This window comes from Panthera tigris, chromosome E1 (genome assembly GCF_018350195.1).
Source record: "Panthera tigris isolate Pti1 chromosome E1, P.tigris_Pti1_mat1.1, whole genome shotgun sequence".
Taxonomy (NCBI): Eukaryota; Metazoa; Chordata; class Mammalia; order Carnivora; family Felidae; genus Panthera; species Panthera tigris.
In genome coordinates, this window is record NC_056673.1 from 27508398 (window position 1) to 27532253 (window position 23856).

At 37.1% G+C, this 23856-nt stretch overlaps 1 protein-coding gene and 1 pseudogene across 4 annotated transcripts in view; one reads left to right on the forward strand and one right to left on the reverse strand.

The window, feature by feature from the left end:
* SKA2 (spindle and kinetochore associated complex subunit 2) overlaps nt 1-23856 on the forward strand; it is a 49141-nt gene that overhangs the window by 13265 nt on the left and 12020 nt on the right. For all 4 annotated transcript variants that reach the window (XM_042967382.1, XM_015539557.2, XM_042967381.1 and 1 more), the window contains exon 2: nt 9793-9879. In XM_042967382.1, the coding sequence (XP_042823316.1) occupies nt 9793-9879 (87 nt within the window). The remainder of the gene's footprint in view (nt 1-9792; nt 9880-23856) is intronic.
* LOC122233671 lies at nt 23332-23720 on the reverse strand (annotated as a pseudogene).

Sequence of the window (23856 nt, forward strand, 5' to 3'; positions counted from 1 at the left end):
TATTATTGATAGAGCTGCTATAAACATTGGGGTGTATGTGTCCCTTTGAAACAGCATACCTGTATCCCTTGGATAAATACCTAGTAGTGCAATTGCTGGGTTGTAGGGTAGTTCTATTTTTAATTTTTTGAAGAACCTCCATACTGTTTTCCAGAGTGGCTGCACCAGTTTGCATTACCACCAGCAGTGCAAAAGAAATCCTCTTTCTCTGCATCCTCACCAACATCTGTTGTTGCCTGAGTGGTTAATGTTAGCCATTCTGACAGGTGTGAGGTGGTACCTCAGTGTGGTTTTCATTTGTATTCCCCTGACAATGAGTGATGTGGAGCATTTTTTTCATGTGTCAGTTGGCCATCTGGATGTCTTCTTTGGAGAAGTGTCTATTCATGTCTTTTGCCCATTTCTTCACTGGATTATTTGCTTTTTGGGTGTTGAGTTTGATAAGTTCTTTTTAGATTTTGGATACTAACCCTTTATCTGATATGTCGTTTGTAAATATCCTCTCCCATTCCATTGGTTGCCTTTTAGTTTTGCTGGTTGTTTCCTTTGCTGTGCAGAAGCTTTTTATTTTGATGAGGTCCCAAGAGTTCATTTTTGTTTTAGTTGTCCCTTGCCTCTGGAGACCTGTTGAGTAAGAAGTTGCTGAGGCCAGGTCAAAGATGTTTTTGCCTGCTTTCTCCTCTAGGGTTTTAATGTCTTCCTGTCTTAGGTTTAAGTCTTTCATCCATTTTGAGTTTATTTTTGTGTCTGGTGTAAGAAAGTGGTCCAGGTTTATTTTTCTGCATGTCATTGTCCAGTTTTCCCAGCACCACTTGCTGAAGAGACTGTCTTTATTCTACTGGATATTCTTTCCTGCTTTGTCAAAGATGAGTTGGCCATATGTTTGTGGGTCCATTTCTGGGTTCTCTATTCTGTTCCATTGATCTGAGTGCCTTTTCTTGTGCCAGTACCATACTGTCTTGATGATTACAGCTTTGTAATACAGCTTGAAGTCCTCAACCCAATGATTTTTTTTTTTTAACGTTTATTTATTATTGAGAGACAGAGAGACAGAGAGACAGAGCATGAACATGGGAGGGGCAGAGAGAGGGGGAGACATAGAGTCTGAGGCAGTCTCCAGGCTCTGAGCAAGCTGTCAGCACAGAGCCTGACGCAGGGCTCAAACTCACAAACTGAGATCATGACCTGAGCTGAAGTCGGATGCTCGACCAACTGTGCCACCCAGGTACCTCACCCCAATGATCTTTAAGTAAAGAGTGGCTTAGTACAGAATGCCCTTAAACGCAAAAAAAAATTTGCTTTTGGGGCACCTGGGTGGCTCAGTTGATTGTGTCCAAGTCTTGATTTAGGCTCAGGTCATGATCACAGGGTCATAGGATTGAGCCCTGCATTAGGCTCCCCACTCAGCATGGAGCCTGCTTAAAGATTCTCTCTCTCTCTCTCTCTCTCTCTCTCTGCACCTCTCCCCTGCTCATGTGCGTGCTCCCTCTCTAAAAAAAAAAACTGCTTTAAATAATTTTTATGCATGTAATATATGTTCATTGTAATTTATTAGAAGACAGATATGCGAAATGAAAAACACCCTTCAATTCTATGACTATTAAGACATAGGTAAAATAGGTATTTTTTTGTAGGTATATCTTTTGGACTATTGTTTTTCTAAACCAAGTTTGTTAAATATATTTTGAAAATCTGGCCCTGTAGTCCATTATGTGTCCATAGAACAAATAACACAAATAATCTAGGATTCTGAAAGCTTTAAAAAAGTTAAATAGACTACCTTCAACTGATAAAACCAATCTTTTATAGGCAAGGGCTTGCGTATGTGTACTACCCTAATAATTGTAGGGTAGTACAATAGCAGTAATAATAATAATAATAATAATAATGGTAATAATTATAAGCCTACATATTGGAACCTGATGAACTTGGAGCGTCTGCTCACTTTCTTCTGCTTTGATGTTACTATTTGCTGGAAATAACATGTCTGCAACTTGGTGCTTGTGCATATTAGTGCTTATCAGTTTTAGACATGCATTGGCATGTGTTTGTTCTATTTGGAAGAGACTGGATAATCAAGTCTCCAGCAGAAATATACAAAAAACAATTGTGATTTTGTATACATTAGAGGTGGCCCTCAACTTGTTGAGAACTTGAAATATTTCTTCTTAAAATAGGCTTTAGATGGTGGTTGGGTTCCCACGCTGTTTGTTCTTTCAAAGTAATGAATGTTCTTTCATCTTCCTTTTTGTCATTGAACATTTGGTTGTATATTAAAAACTCAGGGATATAAAAAGGAAGGCAGGGCTTTTTCCATCAAGACAATTGAAATCATCAAGTGGTGATGCTACTGAGCAAATGATTATAATATAATAAATGAAATGGTAAGCTGGAGCCATGAATAAAAGAAAATGAGGGTAGATAAAGGTGTTTCAAAATCTGCATTGGAGAGAGGGGTGCATTCATTAAGTATTAGATTCTTTGGGAAAAAAAAACAACCCAAAACAAAAAATATTGGATTCTTTGGTTGATAATATAACCTAGATCTGGAAGTATTACAATGCCCAGTTCTCCCATTAAACAATGTTTCTAAGTTAAATGTATTTCTTTTTTAAAAATTTTCAATGTTTATTTTTGAGAGAGAGACAGAGAGAGTGAGTGGGGGGGGGGGGTGGGCAGAGAGAGAGAGGGAGACAGAATCTGAAGCAGGCTCCAGGCTCTGTGCTGACAGCTCAGAGCTTGAACTCATGAACCATGAGCTCCTGACCCGAGCTGAAGTCAGATGCTCAACCGACTGCACTACCCAGGTGCCCCTGTAAAATGTATTTTTAAGCCTAGCTACTGAGTCTAGAATGTACCTCTACCAACTCCTCTCATCTCAGACAAGACTGCCGTATTTCTTCCTTTTCCTGTAATTTGATGCTGTTGAGACAAACTCATAAGCCGATGTGTTTGCTTTTTTACAGCACTGGTCCTTTTAAAAGGGAGCTCTATTGCGGTAGTAAGAATCTATAGGTTGTTTGTAAAAGGAAGTTTTTTTAACTTGGTCTGCAGTTCTTTCCTCCTTGCCGTTGAGTGGTATGTAATGCAGTGTGCCATTTACTTTAAAGCCTTAAGCCAATTATAATAAAACTAGTATAACAATATTATATGTTTATGAAATTTGTAGCATATTGTAAAATTCAAAGTTATTTCCTAAACTATTCCTTTTTCCATTTTTTTAAGTATCTTCCTTACAGTCCCAGTCTGTTTCCAAGGATATTCAAATGGCAGAATGTAATTTGGCTGTCTTTGGGGCTTTAATATTGATCTCAATGGACTTTTCCCAGCTAAATTGCATATTTTATTTATCACTCTCAGGATGGGTATAAAAATTTCCACTTATTTTTGTTTCTGATTTAGAAGAAAACTGGCTTCTGAAAATATGAATGTCTTGTGTGTTTTTTCTTTAAAGCACTGGTTTTTTATTTTAAATATTATAATGTTCCTAAGAATAACATCACTTAAAGGTAAATAAAGAGTAACCTCACATTGCTTCTCAGCCTTTTGGCTAAGGTGGAGTGTAAAGAGTAACCTCACTGTTTACAAGGCTTTAAGAGACTAATTTAAAACTGACAAGGGCTAGTGAATGATGTTTAGCAGTATCAATTTGCTCCATTAATCAGACACTAATGAATTTTGGAGACTATATTAATTGGTCAGGAAATTTCCTACCATGTGACTAAAAAGTTTTCCTTTTATGACCAGATCCTAGAACCCTATCGATATTGTCTCTGCTGTGTAAATAGCTCTGAGTAGTGCAATATTGCTTATAGGGTTTTGGTGTTTGGGAAGAACAATGGGCAGGTTGCAGAAACTATGTAGCTGAAACTGAAGCAACATTCATCTTTGTTTAGGAAGAAAACAAATAGTAGAAGCTAATTCTTAATATAAACCTTAAATCTGAAACTCAAATGTCGATTTTTAATGTCTTAGGAGGAAATTTATCTTCTAAATTTTAACATTTTGATAAATTAAAAGGGTTTATTTGTAGAATTATGAAATAATAGAATGATAGTGTTGAAGGGGACCTTAGATTTCCAACTCTCATTTAATAGAAGAGACCCAGAGAGATGGAAGACTTACTTAGGGCCACATAGCTTGTTAGGGATAACAGGGTTAGAACTTGTACCGTGTATCTCAATCCTTTTCTTTTTCCTGGACCATACGACTAGATTGTGTTCAGAGGGAATTTTTATAAATTTATTTTATTTATTTATTATTTTTTTTAAGTTTATTTATTTTGAGAGAGCAAGTAAGCACGAGCAGGGCAGGGGCAGAGAGAGGGAGAGAGAGAATCCCAAGCAGGCTCTGTGCTGTCAGGGTGGGGCCCACGAACTGCGAGATCATGACCTGAACCAAAATCAAGAGTACCGACACTTAATTAACTGAGCCATCCAGGTGCCCCCAGAGGGAGTTTTTTAATAGGCTAACCCGTGATAGATTTGAAACTGAAAAAAACCCAAACTTTAAACTTTAACTTTAGGTAAAGTCTTTACATTTGTCCCCCATCTATGTGACTTTTATTGGCTTTAATGTTATGTATATCACATATAGACTTTGGTTCAACTGCTTAAAAAACATACTAATGAAAATACAACTAGAGGCAAATCACTTAGATTTTTTTATTTTTAAATGTTTATTTTTGAGAGAGAGAGCACACATATGTGTGCACCTGAGCAGGGGAGGGGCAGAGAGATTGGGGGATAGAGGATCTGAAGCAGGCTCTGTGCTGACAGCTGAGATCCCCATCCTGGGGCTCGGACTCACAAACAGAACTGTGAGATCATCACCTGAGCCAAAGTTGGGCGATAACCCACTGAGCCACCCAGGCACCCTAGACTATTTCTTCATTTATAAAATGAAGAGTTCAAATCAGTGAATCTTGAACAATTGCATTGGTATCCTTTTCTTTTTTGTTCCCTGCTTATTCCCTAGCCCACTGATTCACTAATGAGTAAATACTTGCCCTGTGTATTATCACAAAATATTCTGTTCAATTCTTCATAGAGGATTACATTCTACTTTCAAGCTGTTTTCCCATTCTACTTTCAAGCTTTTTCTTTTAAAAAGTTTTTAATTGTGATAAAATATATATAACAAAATTTACCATTTTATCAATTTTAAGTTTACAGTTCAGTGGTATTAAGTACATTCTTATTGTTGCATAACCATTACCACCATGCATTTCCAGAACGTCTTCATTTTTCCTAACTGAAACTCTGTGCCCATTGAACGATAACTCCCCATTCCCTCCTCCCCTTGTCTTTGAAAGTCTGTTTACAATTCTGTGTAACTTCTGAAATATTTTTCAAATAGAAATGTGGGTACATTACTCAAGGTGGGGGTGGGAATTTTAAAAAATCTTTTTAAAGCAGAAGTAAGTATACATAGCAGCTAGGGGGAGGAAGAGGTGGGAAATCCTGATTTTTAGCATTTGCCAGTTTCCCTGGTGTAAATATTTACACCTTGACCGATTTCAAACTACCAGCATGATGTCATTGAAAGTGGATTTGGGAGGACATGCACAGTAGTAGCACATGATACAGTATTTTCACTATGTACATATGATAGATCTCAAGAGCATATATAATAGTAATATATAGTAAAATAACTAGGAAGTTATGGTTTTTTAGTATGTATTTATTTTTAATAATTTATTTAGTGGTACATTTATAGAATTTAAATTTTAGTTATACCTGTGTTTAACAATTGTGGTTTGCAAACAGTTTTGAAAATTTAGCTGAGTTTATCATATCATTGATTAGAAGCATCCTCTTTGGTATCTTATTAAAATGTAAGTTACTTAGAAGCAGGAACCACTTATTGTTGATACAGTTCGATGATTTTATTTTATATTTTTTAAAAGTTTATTTATTTATTTTGAGAGAGGGAAAGTGCAGTAGAGAGAGAATCCCTAGCAGCCTCAATGCTGTCAGCACAGAGCCCGACTTGGGACTCCATCTCACAAATGGAGAGATCATGACTTGAGCTGAAATCAAGAGTTGCACACTTAACCGACTGAGCCACGCAGGTGCCCCATTTTGATGATTTTAATAAATAGTGGACCTCAAGGTATTACAGGAAGCCATAGCTAAAACTGCTGTCTTGAAAAGAAAACATTGTTAAATGGTCTTTGAGATTCTGCTGGTTAAACTTTAAGCAGAACTAAAATATCAAATTAAAAACCACCACATCTGTTTAAGAATTTCCATTTCATAAACAAGTTAAAAGTCTCCTAGAGTAAATATATATATATATTTTTTTAGTTCCAATGTAGTTAACATATAGTTTTATATTACTTTCAGGTGTAAAATACAGTGATTCAATAGTTCCATATATTACTCAGTGCTCATAAAGATAAGGGTACTCTTAATCCCCTTCACATATTTCACCTATCCCCCCCACATCCCCTCTGTTTGCTCTCTGTGGTTAAGTGTTTTTTGGTTTCTCTCTGTCTTCCTTTTTCCTTTGTTCATTTTTTTTGTTTCTTAAATAATACATATGAGTGAAATCATATGGTATTTGTCTTTCTCTGACTGGCTTATTTCACTAGATACTCTCTAGTTCTGTCTATATTGTTGGAAATGGCTAGATTTCATTCTTTTTAATTGCCCAATAGTATTCCATTATGTATGTGTGTGTATGTGTATATATATCACATATTCTTTATCCATTCATTTATCAATGGACACTTGGGCTGATTCCATAGTTTGGCTATTGTAAATAATGCTACAATAAACATCAGGGTGAATATATCTCCTTGAATTAATGTTTTTGTATTCTTTGGGTAAATATTCAGTAGTGCAATTACTGGATCGTAAGGTAGTTCTAATTTTAACTTTTTGAGGAACCTCTATACTATTTTCCACAGTGGCTGCACCAGTTTGCATTCGTACCAAGACTGCATAAGCGTTCCTTTTTCTCTACGTCCTTACCAAACTTGCTGTTTCTTGAGTTTTTTATTTTAGCTATTCTGACAGGTGTGAACTGATCTCTCACTGTGGTTTTGATTTGCATTTCCCTGATGATGAGTGATGTTGAACATCTTTTCATGTGTCTGTTGGCCATCTATATATCTTTGGAGAAATATCTGTTCATGTCTTCTGCCCATTTTTTGATTGGATTATTTGTTTTTTGGGGTGTTGAGGTATGGCAGTTCTTTACATATTTTGGATATTAATCCTTTATCAGATATGTCTTTTGCAATATCTTCTCCCATTCAGTAGGTTGAAAGATTCTGCCTTGAGGTGACCCTGGAGCCACAAATCCCATAATTCTTAGAATTCTGTGATAACTTAAAAGTTTTAGAAACTTTTATTTAAAATTATGCTTTAAGGGTATCTGGCTGGCTCAGTTGGTGAAACATGTGACTCTTGGTCTCAGGGTTGTGAGTTTGAGCCCCACATTGGGTGTAGAGATTACTTAAAAATAAAATCTTTTAAAAAATAAAATTATGCTTTAGACTGTTATATAATGCCTTGAACTATATATAAAGCCATGGGAGTGTAGTCTTTTTCAATCATTAAACAAATCAGGTCTTGAATGCTTTGAGTCTTTGTTAATTGGATTTGCCCTCTCCCTTGTCCCTTTCCCTTTCCCCATATTTTCCATCCACATGTTATATAGGTTAGTAAGTTTTTTGTTTTTTTTTAATGTAAAGGAAAAGTTAATCCCCAAGCATATTTCAATATGGGAAATTATGCCAACAGGAATTTTCTTTATATACATACACATATGCATATGTAGTAATTAGTAATCTGCTTAATGAAATCTAATCATTGTACAATTTAATCATGACATCTAATCTGGCAAGTGTATAAGCAAATAAAAAACCTTCATTTTTGGAAAACACTTAAAAATTTTTTTTTCAACGTTTATTTATTTTTGAGAGACAGAGACAGAGTGTGAGTGGGGGAGGGTCAGAGAGAGAAGGAGACACAGAATCTGAAGCAGGATTCAGACTCTGAGCTGTCAGCACAGAGCCCGATGTGGGGCTTGAACTCATGAACCATGAGATCATGACCTGAGCCGAAGTCTGACACTTAACTGGTGGACACTTAACCACCCAGGTGCCCCTGAAAAACATTTTAAGTATAGGTTTTAATTAACAACTTCTATATTTGTTTTTCTGATTCATAGCAACTCCCTGCTGTTAGAGATGGAAATCAGATACAGATTCTTAGAAAAAAATTAAAAACAAAAACTGACTTTCTCTTTTTCTTCTATTTCTATTCCAAAAGGTTTTGGTTATAAAGATAGAATTTTGGTAATTATAAAGTATTCCATTCAAATTTAGGCCAATAATGAGAGAAATTATTAGTGATAGAAGCTTTAGTGTATTTCTGATACTCTGTTCAATTTGACAGTTCTGACCTTAGAAGCATTTTAACTTCTGAGACCCATTTTATTTTACTCCACATTCCAAAGTAGAACTCTCAGTTTACCTTTTTTTATAACAAAAATATCTGTACATCATTTCTCATTAGACCTGATGACTACTTTTAACAGTTTTTGTTGGCTTTTGTTCTTTCCACTAAGGCTTCAAAATATGAAGAACCAATCTTTAGTCCAGAGCCTAACCCCTTGGTAAGGTCTGAACCTTCTCCCCAAAGCAGTCTTCTTGGTTGTGGCCTAGGAATGGGAGACTATTCCTGAAAAAAACATGTTTTGCCTTTCATAGTAAACTCAAAGGATCCTGGTTGTTTCCCTGATAAATTCAAGACAGCACATGCTTTACGATTATGTAAAAGAAGCACAATTTCCAAAAATTAAGAATACTTTATATTTATACCACATTTAGAGATAGACCACTTTTAACACTCTGATCTATATGCTTCCCAACTTTTCTATATGTACGCACACATGTATTTTACAGCCTGTGCTAGTTTTCCCCTTTTTTCTCTCCCTTAGAGATTTACTGCAGATCAAGGACCCATGCTGGGACTCAGGTTCAGTAAACTGGGGTTATTCAGACTACTACTCCTGTACTATATGTAGCCTTTTCTTGTATAATTTATGTCTCTTTAAGGTGTCTAATTTTGGTCTGTGTGGCAAACACTCATAGTTCATTGTTTAATGGGGTTGCAGATGATGGTAACATTGCAGGTATCCCTGAAAATAAATTTGTTGTGTGTTTTAACTTGAACATTTCCTACCAGAGTTAGAAAAACAGTACCTAACTGATGAGAGTGTCACTGATCTTGGGAATTTTGGAAACTGTTGTTAGTTCTTGTGTTAATATGTGACAGTGGTTACTTAGTGTCTTAATTTTAGCTCTAAATCTAAGAGAGATGCATAGAGAAACAACTTTCAAAATGTTAACTAGTTTTTAAATTTTTTATTGTTTTTTTTTTTTTTAACGTTTATTTATTTTTGAGACAGAGAGAGACAAAGCATGAACGGGGGAGGGTCAGAGAGAGGGAGACACAGAATCTGAAACAGGCTCCAGGCTCTGAGCTGTCAACACAGAGCCCGATGCGGGGCTGGAACTCACGGACCGCGAGATCATGACCTGAGCCGAAGTCGGCCGCTTAACCGACTGAGCCACCCAGGCACCTCTAGTTTTTAAATTTTTAATAGAAGCATGGGTATTATAAATGATGGAGGTTTTATATACTTATTTCCATATTTCTAAAATTAGTATATTTCATATTGAAATGCTAAAAAAATGTAAATATAAAAGAATAGTTAACAGTTATGTTTATTAGTATGTCTTTTGGTTCACAAAAAATGATTTATGCTGATCTCTAGTTCCAGAAAGCTGACTCTGATCTGGATTACATTCAATACAGGCTGGAATATGAAATCAAGACTAATCATCCTGATACAGCAGGCAAGGTAATCTGCAAAAGAAATATATTTTTAACAGATTATTTTATTAAAAGATTTTCTGATAGTATTTCTAATAGCAGTATAATTTAAATTATTAAGTAATAAATTTATAGAACCTTAAAATATTTTTGTGTTGGAAACTTGATCACAGCATACCAGAGAGATTATACCCATAGTCAAGGAAATTTGTGGCTCTTATTTATTTATTTATTTATTTATTTATTTATTTATTTATTTATTTATTTTGAGAGAGAGAGAGACAGAGAGAATCCCATGAGGGCAGAGAGAGTGAAAGAGAGAGAGGGAGAGAGAAACCCGAAGCGGGGCTCAAGCTTACCTGGTGCAGGACTCGAGCTCACCTGATATGGGGCTCAAACTCAAGAACTGTGAGACCATGACCTGAGCCAAAGTTGGATGCTTAACTGACTGAGCCACGCAGGTGCCCTGGCTACTTTTTTTTAACACTTAACCAAGAATTATTGAATCCAAAGGTACCAACTACTGTGGAAGCCTCTGAAATTCTGAGAGTATAGTTATCTCTAGAGTAGTGGTTAAATAAGAAAGGAGAAACCATGGCAGTCACGATACTCTCTGAGGAAGATGATGATGTACTATAAATTTGTTAAATGAACTGTGATTTTTGCATAAAATTATGTACTTAGTTATTCTAAGTTTAGATTGATTAGAAATATTAACTCTTTATATACCATAAAATTATAACTATGTGTCCACATGCCGATGGAGATATAAACAATTATTTTAAAGTAGTTTTTTTTTTTTTTTAAGTTTATATTAGAGAGAGAGAGAGAGAGAGAGCACAAGTGGGGAATGGGCATAGAGAGGGAGAGAGAGAGAATCCCAAGCAGGCTTCATACTACCAGTCAGAGCCCCATGCAGGGCTGGAACCCATGAACCCCGAGATCATGACCTGAGCTGAAGTTGGACGCTTAACCCACTGAGCCACCCAGGCACTCTAAGGAGATAGTTTTTAAGCATTGTCTGTTAACATTAATTGACCACTTATAATGTTTCTCTCTGACAGCACTTGCCAACAGACAAGAAATATCATATAATTTTGAAAAAAATTTTTATACAATTAGGAATTATTCTGAATTGGGTAGAAGTGCAAATTAAAATAACACTTCTTTTTATTCCCCTCCCTCCCCCCCCCATAAAAACCCATTGTTTTATTAAAGTTAGTTGACACAGAATGTTACATTAGTTTCAGGTGTACAACATAGTGAGTGGACAACTCTATATGTTATGCTATCTATGCTCAACACAACTGTAGCTACTACCATCTCTTACCATACAACACTATAACAGTATCATCGATTTATATTCCCTATGCTGTACATTTCATCCTGTGACTTATTCATTCCATAACTAGAAGCTTCTACCACCCACTCCCTTCATCCGTTTTGTCCATCCCATCATCCTTCTCCCCTCTGGCAACTGCCAGTTTGTTCTCTGTATTTATGATTGTTTCTGCTTTGTTTGTTTGTTCATTTGTTTTGTTTTTTGGTTTCTACATATAAGCAAAATCATATGGTATTTGTCTTTCTCTGTCTGACTTATTTTCACTTAGCCATAATACCTTTTTGTCCCAACATGTTGTTCCAAATGACAAGCTCTCATTCGTTGTTTTTAATTTTTTTTAACGTTTATTTATTTTTGAGACAGAGAGAGACAGAGCATGAACAGGGGAGGGGCAGAGAGAGAGGGAGAAACAGAATCTGAAACAGGCTCCAGGCTCTGAGGGGTCAGCACAGAGCCCGATGTGGGGCTCGAACTCACGGACCCTGAGATCATGACCTGAGCCGAAGTCAGATGCTTAACCGACCGAGCCACCCAGGCGCCCCTCTCATTCGTTTTTATGATTGGGTAATATTCCATCATACATATATACCACATTTTCTTTATATTCATCTAACACATAGGTTGCTTCTATATCTTTGCTATTGTAAAGTAATGCTGTAATAAACATAGGTGTGCATGTATCTTTTCCAATTAGCCTTTTTGTTTTCTTTAGTGTGTGTGTGTCTGTGTCTGTGTGTGTATTCTCTTTGGGTAAATACTAAATAGTAGTGGAATTAACTGGATTATATGGTATTTTCATTTTCAATTTTCTGAGGAACCTCCATACTATTTTCCACAGTGGCTGCACCAATTTGCATTCCCACTGACAGTGCATAAAAGTTCCGTTTTCTCTACATTCTCATCACTTATTATTTCTTGTCTTTTTTGGTACTAGCCATTTGATAGGTATAAGGTGTTATTTTGTTGCAGTTTTGATTTGCATTTCTCTGATGATTAGTGATATAGAGCATCTTTTCATGTATCTGTTGGCCATCTGTATGTCTTCTTTGGAAAACTATCTATTTAGGTCCTCTGCCATTTTTTTGTTTTTGTTTTTGTTTTTGTTTTTGTTTTTGTTTTTGTTTTTGTCTTTGTTATCAAGTTTCTTTATTGCCTTTTTATTTATACCTGTCCCCTGTCTTACCTGTTTTTATTATTAATGACATTGACTTTTTAATTAAAGAATCTAGGCCTGTTGTCTTATAAATTAGTCTGTAATTTTGATTTTTCTGATTATTTACTTGTGAATAGATTCCGTTTGGATATTTTCATCAGAATACAATAGGTAATGTTGTTAACATCACATTGTATCATATCCAGAGATATGTTAAGTTTGATAATTTGATTAAGATGTCTCCTGTCATGTTCATACATTATTAAAAAATACTTTGAGAGTTTGTTGATATCCTGTTCATCCATTGGCTATAGAACCCAGTGATGATATCTGCCTGAATAAATTATATCAGTGATTGCAAAAAAGTGATTTTGTAATTCTCTCACTAATTGTGTATTTTTTACCCAGTATTCTTCTGTGAAAATAAAATTTCACTGTCCCCTCCTTTCTTTCCTTTCCTATGGACTTGGAAACTTGTTTTTGTTCAATATATCAATAACTATTGTAAACACCATTGCTTTTAATACTTCAATTCCTGTTCCCTCCTTTCTTTCCTTTACAATGGACTTGGAAACTTGTTTTTGTTCAATAAATCAATAACTATTGTAAACACCATTGCTTTTAATACTTCAATTCCTCAAAGTTGTCCAGTGGGGAGGACCCCTCATGCCTCCTCAATCAGTCTTTGTGCACTTTTTTGCTTTCTGGTGCATTAAGTCACATTGTACCTTCTATCCAAACCATTACCAATACTTCCTTCAAAGAAATTAGTTCCTTTTACAGGGAAATGATGTTTAGAAACCAAGAATTGTCCCAATTCTCTTGCATATTGGAGAAATCATTTTACTTATGTGAATTTTTCATTTGTCATTTACTTCCCGCACTTCTTTTCTGCTGTTTTGTAGAATCTAAAGAAAGGTCATGTGTTAGGCCTTTTTGAATATCATGTTTTTTAATGAGGCTGTTATATTTGGTTATGCAATTTGCTCAAGAATATTGTGCAGGAGGCACTGGTGCTAGTAAATTATAGCTTTAATTCCAGCAATCACTTTGAGAATTTTTTAAGCCTGCTGTGTTCCTGTGCCAGTGGGTTATCTTCTTGCAACTTCTGTTGTTTCCTCTTCAGAGGAAGAAGATGCTTCCGGCAACAGATGGACATGGCTCAAAGAGAAAGCATGTAGCTCATAAGTCTTCATCTGTTTATTGATCTCTGTTCTTCCAACTTTGTTTAGCAGCCTGTTTGTCTGAATTAAGAGTCTATATCAGACAAAATAAAGATGACACCTCTAACTTTTCCTTGCTCTTCTGTAGCAAAGAAGAGGCCCCAACATAGGCATTACTAGCTTTCCCTGTGGCTACCCTCACTCCAGTTCTCAGTCTTTCTTGTTATTATTATTATTTTTTAATATGAAATTTATTGTCAAATTGGTTTCCATACAACACCCAGTGCTCATCCCAACAAGGTGCCCTCCTCAGTACCCCTCACCCACCCTCCTCTCCCTCCCATCCCCCATCAACCATTGGTTTGTTCACAGTTTTTAAGTGTCTCTTATGTTTTGGCTCCCTCCCTCTCTAACCTTTTTTTTTTTTTTTTCCTTCCCCTCCACCATGGTGTTCAGTTAAGTTTCTCAGGATCCACATAAGAGTGAAAACATATGGTATCTGTCTTTCTCTGTATGGCTTATTTCACTTAGCATAACACTCTCCAGTTCCATCCACGTTGCTACAAAGGGCCATATTTCATTCTTTCTCATTGTCAACTAGTATTCCATTGTGTATATAAACCACAATTTCTTTCCATTCATGAGTTGATGGACATTTAGGCTCTTTCCATAATTTGGCTATTGTTGAAAGTGATGCTATAAACATTGGGGTACAAGTGCCCCTATGCATCAGCACTCCTGTATCCCTTGGGTAAATTCCTAGCAGTGCTACTGCTGGGTCATAGGGTAGATCTATTTTTAATTTTTTGAGGAACCTCCACACTGTTTTCCAGAGCGGCTGCACCACTTTGCATTCCCACCAACAGTGCAAGAGGGTTCCCGTTTCTCCACATCCTCTCCAGCATCTATAGTCTCCTGATTTGTTCATTTTAGCCACTCTGACTGGCATGGAGTGGTATCTGAGTGTGGTATTGATTTGTATTTCTCTGATGAGGAGCGATGTTGAGCATCTCTTCATGTGCCTGTTGGCCATCTGGATATCTTCTTGAGAGAAGTGTCTATTCATGTTTTCTGCCTATTTCTTCACTGGATTATTTGTTTTTCGGATGTGGAGTTTGGTGAGTTCTTTATAGATTTTGGATACTAGCCCTTTGTCCGATATGTCATTTGCAAATATGTTTTCCCATTCCGTTGGTTGCCTTTTAGTTTTGTTGATTGTTTCCTTTGCATTGCAGGAGCTTTTTATCTTCATGAGGTCCTAATAGTTCATTTTTCTTTCAATTCTCTTGCCTTTGGGGATGTGTCAAGTAAGAAATTGCTGCGGCTGAGGTCAGAGAGTTTTTTTTTCTGCTTTCTTCTCTAGGGTTTTGATGGTTTCCTGTCTCACATTCAGGTCCTTTATCCATTTTGAGTGTTGTCCAGCTCTCCCAGCACCATTTGTTAAAGAGACTGTCTTTTTTCCATTAGATATTCTTTCCTGCTTTGTCAAAGATTAGTTGGCCATACTTTTGTGGGTCTAATTCTGGGGTTTCTATTCTATTCCATTGGTCTATGTGTCTGTTTTTGTGCCAGTACCATGCTGTCTTGATGATTACAGCTTTGTAGCAGAGGCTAAAGTCTGGGATTGTGATGCCTCCCGCTTTGGTCTTCTTCTTCAAAATTACTTTGGCTATTTGGGGTCTTCTGTGGTTCCATACAAATTTTAGGATTGCTTGTTCTAGCTTTGAGAAGAATGCTGGTGCAATTTTGATTGGGATTACATTGAATGTGTAAATAGCTTTAGGTAGTATTAACATTTTAACAACATTTATTCTTCCAATCCACAAGCATGGAATGTTTTTCCATTTCTTTATATCTTCTTCAGTTTCCTTCATAAGGTTTCTATAGTTTTCAGCATACAGTTCTTTTACATTTTTGGTTAGGTTTATTCCTAGGTATTTTATGATTCTTGGTGCGATTGTGAATGGGATCAGTTTCTTTATTTGTCTTTCTGTTGCTTCATTGTTAGTGTATAAGAATGCAACTGATTTCTGTACATTGATTTTGTATCCTGCGACTTTGCTGAATTCTTGTATCAGTTCTAGCAGACTTTTGGTGGAGTCTATAGGGTTTTCCATGTATAATATCATGTCATCTGCAAAAAGTGAAAGCTTGACTTCATCTTTGCCAATTTTGATGCCTTTTATTTCCTTTTGTTGTCTGATTGCTGATGCTAGCACTTCCAACACTATGTGAAACAACAGCAGTGAGAGTGGACATCCCTGTCTTGCTCCTGATCTCAGGGGGAAAGCTCTCAGTTTTTCCCCATTGAGGATGATATTAGCTGTGGGCTTTTCATAAATGGCTTTTATGATGTTTAAGTATGTTCCTTCTATCCCGACTTTCTCGAGGGTTTTTATTAAGAAAGGATGCTGAATTTTGTCAAATGCTTTTTCTGCATCGATTGACAGGATCATATGTTTCTTATCTTTTCTTTTATTAATGTGATGTATCACATTGATTGATTTGCGAATGTTGAACCAGCCCTGCAGTCCAGGAATGAATCCCACTTGATCGGTGTTGAATTCGATTTGCTGGTATCTTGTTGAGAATTTTTGCATCCATATTCATCAGGGATGTTGGCCTGTAGTTCTCTTTTTTTGCTGGGTCTCTGTCTGGTTTGGGAGTCAAAGCAATGCTAGCTTCATAGAATGAGTGGAAGTTTTCCTTCCCTTTCTATTTTTTGGAACAGCTTGAGAAGGATAGGTATTATCTCTGCTTTAAATGTCTGGTAGAATTCCTCAGGGAAGGCATCTGGTCCTGGACTCTTATTTGTTGGGAGATTTTTGATAACTGATTCAATTTCCTTGCTGGTTATGGGTCTGTTTAAGTTTTCTATTTCTTCCTGTTTGAGTTTTAGAAGTGTGTGGGTACTTAGGAATTTGTCCATTTCTTCCAGGTTGTCCAGTTTGTTGGCATATAATTTTTTATAGTATTCCCTGATAATTGCTTGTATCTCTGAGGGATTGGTTGTAATAATTCCATTTTCATTCATGATTTTATCTATTTGGGTCATCTCCCTTTTCTTTTTGAGAAGCCTGGCTAGAGGTTTATCAATTTTGTTTATTTTTTCAAAAAACCAACTCTTGGTTTTTTTGATCTGCTCTACAGTTTTTTTGGTTCTGTATTGTTTATTTCTGCTCTGATCTTTATTATTTCTCTTCTTCTGCTGGGTTTGGGGTGTCTTTACTGTTCTGCTTTTATTTCCTTTAGGTGTGCTGTTAGATTTTGTATTTGGGATTTTTCGTGTTTCTTGAGATAGGCCTGGATTGCAATGTATTTTCCTCTCAGGACTGCCTTCGCTGCATCCCAAAGCGTTTGGATTGTTGTATTTTCATCTTCGTTTGTTTCCATATATTTTTTAATTTCTTCTCTAATTGCCTGGTTGACCCATTCATTCTTTAGTAGGGTGTTCTTTAACCTCCATGCTTTTGGAGGTTTTCCAGACTTTTTCCTGTGGTTGATTTCAAGTTTCATAGCATTGTGGTCTGAAAGTGTGCATGGTATGATCTCAATTCTTTTATACTTATGAAGGGCTGTTTTGTGGCCCAGTATGTGATCTATCTTGGAGAATGTTCCATGTGCATTTGAGAAGAAAGTATATTCTGTTGCTTTGGGATGCAGAGTTCTAAATATATCTGTCAAGTCCATCTGATCCAATGTATCATTCAGGGCCCTTGCTTCTTTATTGATCCTGTGTCTAGATGATCTATCTATTGTTGTAAGTGGATTATTAAAGTCCCCTGCAATTACCACATTCTTATCAATAAGGTTGCTTATGTTTGTGATTGTTTTATATATTTGGGGGCTCCGGTATTTGGCGCATAGACATTTATAATTGTTAGCTCTTCGTGATGGATAGACCCTGTAATCATTATTTAATGCCCTTCTTCATCTCTTGTTACAGCCTTTAATTTAAAGTCTAGTTTGTGTGATATAAGTATGGCTACTCCAGCTTTCTTTTGACTTCCAGTAGCATGATAGATAGTTCTCCATCCCCTCACTTTCAATCTGAAGGTGTCCTGAGGTCTAAAATGAGTGTCTTGTAGACAGCAAATAGATAGGTCTTGGTTTTTCATCCATTCTGATACCCTATGTCTTTTGGTTGGTGCATTTAGTCCATTTACGTTCAGTGTTATTATAGAAAGATATGGGTTTAGAGTCATTGTGATGTCTGTAGGTTTCATGCTTGTAGTGATGTCTCTGGTACTTTGTGGTCCTTGCAATATTTCACTCACAGAATCCCCCTTAGGATCTCTTGTAGGGCTGATTTATGGTGATGAATTCCTTCAGTTTTTGTTTGTTTGGGAAGACCTTTATCTCTTCTATTCTGAATGACAAGACTTGCTGGATAAAGGATTCTCTGCGTATTTTTTCTGTTCATCACATTGAAGATTTCCTGCCAGTTGTTTCTGGCCTGCTAAGTTTCAGTAGATAGGTCTGCCACTAGTCTTATGGGTCTCCCTTTATATGTTAGAGCGTGTTTATCCCTCGCTGCTTTCAGAATTTTCTCTTTATCCTTGTATTTTGCCAGTTTCACTATGATATGTCATGCAGAAGATCGATTCAAGTTGACGTCTGAAGGGAGTTCTGTGTGCCTCTTGGATTTCAATGCCTTTTTCCTTTCCCAGATCAGGGAAGTTCTCAACTGATTTGTTCAAGTACACTTTAAGCCCCTTTCTGTCTCTGTTCCTCTTCTGGAATTCCTATTATATGGATATTATTCTGTTTGATTGCATCACTTAGTTCTCTAATTCTCCCCTTATACTCCTGGATTTTTTATCTCTCTTTTTCTCAGCTTCCTCTTTTTCCATAATTTTATCTTCTAATTCACCTATTCTCTCCTCTGCCTCTTCAATCTGAGCTGTGGTCGCCTCCATTTAATTTTGCATCTCATTTATAGCATTTTTTTAGCTCCTCATGACTATTAATTAGGTCTTGATCTATGTAGCAATAGATTCTCTGCTGTCCTCTATGCTTTTTTCAAGCCCAGCGATTAATTTTATGACTATTATTCTAAATTCTTGTTCCGTTGTATTGCTTAAATCGTTTTTGATCAATTCATTAGCTGTCGCTACTTCCTGGAGTTTCTTTTGAGGAGAGTTCTTCCATTTCACCATTTTGGGTATTCCCTGGGGTGGCGCAGAACTGCAGGGCACTTCCCCTGTGCTGTTTGGAGTAACTTGTGTTGGTGGGCGGGGCTGCAGTCAGACCTGATGTCTGTCCTCAGCCCACCGCTGGGGCCACAGTCAGACTGGTGTGTACCTTATATTCCCCTCTCCCAGGGGCAGGACTCACTGTGGAGTGATGTGGCCCCTGTCCAGGCTACTTGCACACTGCCAGGCTTGTGGTGCTGCTTTAATGGGGTCTGGTGTATTAGCTGGGGTGGATCCACAAGGTGCACAGGGGCGGGAGGGGCAGGCTTAGCTAGCTTTGCTGTCGGTGGTCCCCTGCGGGAGGGGCCCTGCAGCTCCAGGAGGGAGGAAGACCCATCAGAGGGATGTATCCACAGAAGCACAGCATTGGGTGCTTGCGCGGTGCAAGCAAGATCGGTGATGGGAACTGGTTCCCTTTGGGATTACGACTGAGGGATGGGAGAGGGAGATGGTGCTGGCCAGTGCCTTTGTTCCCCGCTGAGCTGAGCTCTGTCTTCCGGGGTTCAACAATTCTCCCTCCTGGTGTCCTCGTCTTCCCGCTCTCTGAGCAGAGCTGTTGACTTTTAACATTCCAGATGTTAAGTCCCGCTGGCTGTCAGAACTCACGGAGTCCGGCCCCTCCGCTTTTGCAAGCCAGACTTCAGGGGCTCTGCCTTGCCGGGTGGGCTGCCCCTCTGCTGCCCTGGCTCCCTCCCGCCAGTCCGTGTAGCATGCACCATCTCTCCGCCCTTCCTACCCTCTTCTGTGGGCCTTTTGTCTGTGCTTGGCTTTGGAGAGTCTGTTCTGCTAGTCTTCTGGAGGTTTTCTGGATTATTTAGGCAGGTGTGGGTGGAATCTAAGTGATCAGCAGGACGAGGTGAGCACAGCACCCTCCTGTGCTGCAATCTTTATCCCTAGTCTTCTTTGCCCATTTTTTAATCTGATTTCCTGTGGGGTTTTTTGGTATTGAGTTGTGGGAGTTCTTTTAATATTTTGGATATTAATCCATTATTTGATATATCATTTGCAAATATCTTCTCCCATTGAGTAGGTTGCTTTTTTGTTTTGTTGGCAGTTTCCTTTGCTGTGCAATTTGGTATAGTTTCTTTTTTTAATTTTTAAAAATGTTTTATTACTTTTGAGAGACAGAGCCAGAACATGAGTGGGGGAGCAGCAGAGAGAGAGGGAGGCATAGAATCTGAAGCAGGCTCCAGGCCCTGAGTTGTCAGTGCAGCAACTGATGCAGGGGTTGATCCCACAAACTGTGAGACCATGACCTGAGCTGATGTCAGATGCTTAACTGATTGAGCCACCCAGGCGCCCCATAATGTAGTCTTAATATTTTAATTTTGCTTTTATTTCTCTTGTCTGAGGAAACATATCTAGAAAAATATTTCTATAGCCAATGTCAAAGAAATTACTGCCTAGGTTTTTTTATAGGGGTTTTATGGTGTCAGGGCTCACATTTAGGTCCCTAATCCATTTTGAGTTTATTTTTGTCTGTGGTGTAAGGAAAGTAGTCCAGTTTCATTCTTTTGCATGTAGCTGTCCAGTTTTCCCAGCATCATTTATTGAAGAGACTGTTTTTTCCCCATTGTGTATTCTTGCCTCCTTTATTTATTATAGATTAATTGAGCATATAAGTGTGGATTTATTTCTGGGCTGTTTTATTCCTTTTATCTATATCTATTTTTGTGCCAGTACTGTACTGTTTTACTACAGCTTTGTAGTATATCTTGAGATCTGGGGTTGTGATACCTTCAGCTTTTTTCTTTCTCAAGATTGCTTTGGCTATTTGGGATCTTTGTGGTTCCGTAAAAATTTTAGGATTATTTGTTTTAGTTCAGTGAAAATGCTATTGGTATTTTGATAGGGATTGCATTGAATCTATAGATTGGTTTGGGTAGTATGGACATTTTATTAATATTCATTCTTCCAATTCATAAGCATGGACTATCAACATTTCTTCGTGTTGTCTTCAATTTCTTTCATTAGTGTTTTTTAGTTTTCAGAGTATAAGTCTTTCACCTCTTTGGTCAAGTTTATTCCCAGGTATTTTACTCTTTTTGGTGCAAATAAAAATGGAATTGTTTTCTTAATTTCTCTTTCTGCTACTTAATTATTAGTGTATAGAAATGCAGCCAATTTCTCTGTTAATTTTGGGTCCTTCAACTTTATTGTATCCATTTATTACTTCTTTATTTTGAATTACATTTTTTTAAGTAGGCTTCATGCCTAACATGGAGCCCAACATGAGGTTTGAACTCATTACCCTGAGATTAAGCCCTGAGCTGAGATCAAGAGTTGGAGGCTTAACTGACTGAGCCATCCAGGCGCCCAGTAAAAATAAAATCTTAAGGGGTGCCTGGATGGCTCAGTCGGTTGACCGTCTGACTTCAGCTCAGGTCATGACCTCATGGTACATGGGTTTGGGACCCATGTCGGGTTCTGTGCTGACTGCTTGCTCAGAGTCTGGAGCCTGCTTCAGATTCTGTGTCTCCTCTCTCTGCCCTTCCCCCATTCACGTTCTGTCTCTCTCTGTCTCTCAAAAATAAATAAATGTAAAACAAAAAAAATCTTAAAAAAACAAAAATCCCAAGAAGTTTTTGTGTGGGTATTTCCTTTCATTTCTCTTTGGTTTATACCTAAGAGTGGAATTGATGGCCGTATAGTAACTCTACGTTTAATATTTTCAGGAACCGCCAAATTGTTTTCCAAAGCCGTTGTACCATTTTACATTCTTTTTTCTCCATTGTGGTAAAATATGTATAACTTAAAATCTATCATTTTAACCATTTTTGAGTGCAAGTTTCAATTGTATTAATTATATTCACATTTTTGTGCAACCATCATCACCACCCATCTCCAGAACTTTTTCTTCTTTTTAAACTGAAACTCTGCACCCATTAAACAATAACCTTCCATTACCCCCTCCCTTCAGTCCCTGGCAACCACCATTCTACTCTTTGTCTCTATGAACTTGACTTTGTCCATTTGTAGCTGGGTCATTTCACTTAGTGTAATGTCTTTGATGTTCATCCATGGTATAGCATATATCATGATTTCCCTCCTTTTTAAGGCTGAATAATAATCCATTGTATGTATATACCACGTTTAAAAAATCCATTTTTCTGTCAGTAGACACTTAGGTTGCTTCCATCTTTTGGGTATTGTGAATAATGCTCATATGTACATTTATTTATCTTTCTGGGTCTTTGTTTTCTTTTTTTGTTTTTGAGAGAGAGAGCATACGCACATGTGCAAGCAAGGGAGGGACAGGGAGAGGGGCAGGGAGAGGGAGAGAGAGAGACTTTTTAGCAGACTCCACATCCGGCATGGAGCCCAACATGGGGCTTCATCTCCCAACCATGAGATCATGACCTGAGTGAAATCAATAGTTGGATGCTTACCTGACTGAACCACCCAGGTGCCCCTGGGTCCTTGTTTTCACTTCTTTTCTATATATACCTAGAGGTAGAATTGCTGGATCATATGGTAATTCTCTGTCATGTTTTGAGGTCCTGTAACTTTTTATTTATTTACTTATTTTATTTCATTAAAATTTTTTTTTTAATGTTTATTTATTTTTTGAGAGAGAGAGTGACAGAACATGAGCAGGAGGGGGCAGAGAGAGGGAGACACAGAATCTGAAGCAGGCTCCAGGCTCTGAACTGTCAGCACAGAGCCTGATGCAGGGCTTGAACTCACAAACCACAAGATCATGACATGAGCTGAAGTCAGATGCCTAACCGACTGAGCCACCTAGGTGCCCCATTTATTTATTTATTTTAAAGATTTTATTTTTAAGTAATCTCCACACACAACGTGGGGCTCAAACTCACAACCCTGAGATCAAAAATCGAATGCTTTACCAACTGAGCCAGCTAGGTGCCCTGAGCAACTATAACTTTAAATACTCATAATATTTATCTAATAACTCCCCCTTTATTTGTGTTATATTTGGGAAGAAAACCATGATCTTAATGTTTGTTGAGTTCACTGACATTAGTTCAAATTATTATATATATATAGATTATTATATTATTATATTATATTATATCTGTATTATTATAGATTATTATATATATATATATATATGTATATATATATATATCAAGGAACAAGAAAGTAACCAGTTAGACTAACTTCTAATATCTCTACATGGTAATAGTGCAATAAACATTCATTGAACATCACTATGTACCAACCTCTATGATTGTGTGTGTGTGTGTGTGTTCATATCCACATACATACATATAATTTTGTTTAGGTGCATTATCCTTATTCTAGTCTACTGTGATTTGGAGTCTGTCGGTAATTGTGCATAAATAAAAGTCAACACTTTTCAATAGAATCCACTTAAATATAAAGATATAGTAAACTACAAACTCCTGTTACCATGTTCCTCACCTATATTTGTTTCAGAAAGATAATTTTGTTTTCTTTTGAGCATTTTCTTTGCAGATCTTTCTTTCTTTTTTTGCCCATAATCAAAACTTTATTGAAAAACTGATACCAAAATAGGAGATCACTGCTATATACCTTACAAAATTAAATATAATTACATTATCTTGGTAGATTAACTGGAATTACTGAACTGATAAGGCTTTCTGCAGTATAACACAAATTCAAGACATTGTGTGGATTATTAGTGTTGCTTTCTTCTAAATGAACACCCTTCTGTGAGTCTGGCCTTTCCTTCTGTTGGGTGGCACAACACTGTCTTTGGGTAGGCACAACAGCCTACCCAAAGAGCCACTGTCTAAGCATGGCTGCAAACCATGGTAATCTTGTAGCAACTTGGATGTTTTACATCCATAAAATTGGAATTTGGGCTTTTAGCTAGCTGTTTCTCTGTATGTTTTTTGTTTTTCTAAGGACGGGTATAGTAAATCTCTAGCCAATGAGGACAGGTCTCAATATCATTGGGGTATATACTGAGAAGACACCTGGAAAGGCATCATAATATACACATTCCTTTATATACCAGGCTATACATTTGGTGTCATCTATTATTTCTTTGCTTCTATCAAACATACCACTAAGTTCTCTTAAGTGTTTCCTTTTTTTGTTTGTTTTTAAAAACCCAATGTATTTACTTAGTATAGTCATCACAAGGGCTCAACCAGAGACTTAATTTAAAAAACAGAAGCAAAACAAAAATAACACCACA